Source organism: Rhinopithecus bieti, unplaced genomic scaffold, assembly GCF_001698545.2.
Source record: "Rhinopithecus bieti isolate Rb0 unplaced genomic scaffold, ASM169854v2 scaffold_35950, whole genome shotgun sequence".
Classification (NCBI taxonomy): Eukaryota; Metazoa; Chordata; class Mammalia; order Primates; family Cercopithecidae; genus Rhinopithecus; species Rhinopithecus bieti.
In genome coordinates this window covers 961,959-965,534 of record NW_016815506.1, presented here as the reverse complement: position 1 = coordinate 965,534, position 3,576 = coordinate 961,959, and the positions used below count along the sequence as shown (strand labels likewise).

The window sequence follows — 3,576 nt, the reverse complement described above, 5'->3', positions numbered from 1 at the left end:
GGGAGGCCGAGGCAGGCAGATCACCTGAGGTCAGGAGTTCAAGACCAGCCTGACTAACATGGTGAAACCCCGTCTCTACTAAAAATACAAAAAATTAGGCAGGCGTGGTGGCGGGCGCTTGTAATCCCAGCTACTGAGGAAGCTGAGGCAGGAGAATCACTTGAACCCAAGATCGTGCCACTGCACTCCAGCCTGGGTGTGACAGAACAAGACTCCGTCTCAAATAAATAAATAAATAAATAAATAAACAAACAAATAAAAATGTGGGCTGGGTTTGGCGACTCAAAGTGCAATCCCAGCACTTTGGGAGTCCAAGGCAGGCAGATCACTTGAAGTCAGGAGTTTGAGACCAGCCTGGCCAACATGGTAAAACCCTGTCTCTACTAAGAATACAAAAAAAATTGGCCGGGTGTGGTGGCACTCCTGTAGTTCCAGCTACTCGGGAGGCTGAGGCAGGAGAATTGCTTGAACCTGGGAGGTGGAGGCTGCAGTGAGCTGAGATCACGCCACTGCACTCCAGCCTGGATGACAGAGTGAGACTCTATCTCAAAAAAAAAAAAAAGTAAAATAAAATATGAAAACTCTCTGCATTCACAAACTTATATAGGCACAAAAGGAGTCATATGCATAGCCACAAAGTAATGCACAGATACAGCATCCTTATATCTGAACATAACATTGACTTATAAGAACCCAAAGAATTGACAAATACATTAGTAATTAGTAATTACGTATCTATCCAACCTCCCCTACCAATCCCAACAATTCCTGAATTGTCAGACCTTACAGTTATCAGGAAGAGAAGAGATTTCAACCCAAACCCACAACCATACCTCTTGTCCTTTATACTATCCTAGATTTAGAAGATAGTTAAATTTTTCCTATACTCCAAGGTGGGAGAGGGAGTAGAGAATGAAAAGAGATGTTTAGATAGCTTCAAATACATGAAAACTCTAATAGGGAAGCAATTCATTTTGGGAATTCATTTTCTTTTAATGAGTTCTGGGTAACCTGAGAGACTAGGAGGGAAAAAAATCAGGAAAGAAATTTTCACATGGTACTCTATAAGGTTTGAAAAGAATAAAGACACCTGAAATATTTCCCTTTCAAATATATATGTATAATACATAATGTATTATCTATACATACATTTGATAAAGGGATGTCAGCATATATACATATAAACATACATTGATAACCAACAAATATGTATAAACTCATATTTCATTTCTTTTTGAGATGGAGTCTTGCTCTGTCACCCAGGCTGGAGTGCAGTGGCACAATCCTGGCTCACTGCAACCTCCGTCCCCCAGGTTCAAGTGATTCTCCTGCTTCAGCCTCCTGAGTAGCTGGGATTACAGGTGCGTGCCACCAAGCCCAGCAAATTTGGGGTTTCACCATGTTGACCAGGCTGGTCTTGAACTCCTGACCTCAAGTGATCCACCCGCCTTGGCCTCCCAAGTGCTGGGATTACAGGCATAAGCCACCGTGCCCAGCCTCATTTCTTTTTTAAAGTAAATTTCATTGTGTATATTTAAGGTATACAACATGTTATGGGATACATATAGATAGTAGAAAGGTTACTGTAGTAAAGTAAATTAATCATCCCACATAGTTATCCCTTTTGTTTCTCTTTGTGGCAAGAGGAGCTAAAGTCTGCTTATTTAGCATGAATCCCATATACAGTACAATTTTATTAACTATGGTCCTCATGTTGTACATTGGATCTCAGGATTTATTCATCCTACATATCTACTGCTTTGTATCCTCTGACCTATAGCTCCCCATTTCCTCTCCCCTCTACCCATATTTCTTTAGGATATAAACAGAGTAAGTACCACATAGACCAAGCCCATAAATCAACACTAAGTGTTTTGGGTCTAACATTTACCCACTGCATTGATCAGCCACTTTTGTTTAAATCTACCTGTAATGATCTCATTGGTACATGAGAAAGCAGCAGGAATTGTTCCTCACCCTCCAACATTCCATTAGATGAGCAAAAGATTCCCTAAATGTCTATGTCACATTTTTTTCTTAAAAGAACAGCTATAACACGAAGAGAGGGTAGAGTCTTCTTCCTGCTACAGCATGAAATTCCTCCTAATCAGTATGCTGTGTGCGCTGAAATGCCAGAAACTGCCAAATATATTCCTTGTCAAATATGGACAAGATTGTCCATCTCTCCCCAGATTGCCCAAGGACAGCACAACTCTCAGGCAGCCATGGGTTAATCATAAAGACTCCTAGGGTCACTGCAAAGCCTGGCTATCTGCAGAGCTCCAAGTATCAGCTCAAATGCAAGATCCAAAGTATCACAGCGCTCTGTGCCTTAATCCCAAGGTGCGATGTCTCTCAAGACTCCTTCTCTATAGGCTGGGTGGGGTAGGATCTGTAGTCTAGAAGAATATACGCAGCTCTTGATAAACTGTTGTGGCTTCACTGACTATCTATGATTTCAGCTATCTAATACTACTGGTGGTCTGGGTAGGAGGGAAGGTTGGGGAGAGAATGGAAATAGTTAATCAACAAATAAAATAATCTTGTGGGGGGTGGGGTGGACTGGGGGACAGGGTCTGAGATGACATATTATCCTTGTGGAGACTGATCAGCAGGAAGTCAAACTAACTTCATTTCATAAGGATACAAACTTGCAAGCTTGATTTGTTTTTAATTCCCCTGTCTTTTCAGGCCTCACAGAGACTGTAAGTTCCTTGAACTCCAGAACCAGGTGAGAAAAGATGCCGAAAGAAGTAGTGGAAAAGGGAGAAGCACGGTGAGGAATTAGGAATCTTGAGAGAGAAATCCCCTTCCCCTCTTTAAAAGAATGTAAAACCAAGGGCATTGCCAGATCCCCAGAAAAAGAAGTAGCTAGATACCAAAAAAGCGCTTTTCCCTACCTTCTTGTTGTTTCTATTGTAGCCAAAAGTCGAAATCCCGGGCCTGGAAGTCACCGATAGCAGCATTTTCTCTTTAATGTTAGGGAACGAGTGAGAGAGAGCGAGAGAAAGGGAGGGGGTAAGAAAGACGGGGAGGGAGGGAGGAGGGGAGCGAGGGAAAGGGGGAGAGGGAGGGAGGAAAAAAGGGAGGGGGAGGAGAAAGGAGGAGAAAAGGAGCAGGAGGGGAGAGATGAAGGGGGGCTGCGGGCAGAGAATGAGCTCGGGCTGCTCCTTTACGTCACTGAGAGAAGTTAACAGAGTCTGAATGAGGCAGAGGCACTTCGACTGGGTCCTAATGCCCAAGATGTTATTTTTTGTTTGTTTTTCACAGTCTCAGGAATTAAAGCTAGAAAGCAGAGTTCTTAGGTCTAACCCCTTTCAAATTTATTCCCTTTCCTCTATGAACAAGTTCTGATTCTCATATAAAGACAACAAGGGCTTTATTTCCACCCTTAGATCTCAGCTATAAGATTTCAAGCTTGATTTTAAAGGGGCTCCTGAGACATTGCCTTGGAGAGCACGTTAAAAAAAAAAAAACCAGAGTTAGAGACAGAGTGTTTGAGATAAGTTCAGGGCTTCCCCTACTTTACATTTACAGTGAATTTTTTTTTTTTTTTTTTTTTTTTTTTTTTTTTTT

At 42.1% G+C, this 3,576-nt stretch overlaps 1 protein-coding gene across 4 annotated transcripts in view; it reads right to left on the bottom strand.

Moving 5' to 3' along the window:
• RBMS2 (RNA binding motif single stranded interacting protein 2) overlaps positions 1-3,161 on the bottom strand; it is a 73,553-nt gene extending 70,392 nt beyond the window's left edge. For 2 of the 4 annotated variants that reach the window (XM_017853369.1, XM_017853368.1), the window contains exon 1: positions 2,901-3,156. In XM_017853369.1, the coding sequence (XP_017708858.1) occupies positions 2,901-2,966 (66 nt within the window). In that variant the 5' untranslated portion in view covers positions 2,967-3,156. Of the gene's footprint in view, positions 1-2,900 lie in introns of all 4 variants that reach the window. The other 2 variants (XM_017853371.1, XM_017853370.1) reach the window with 2 other exon arrangements.
• Between the last annotated feature and the right edge of the window lie 415 nt (positions 3,162-3,576).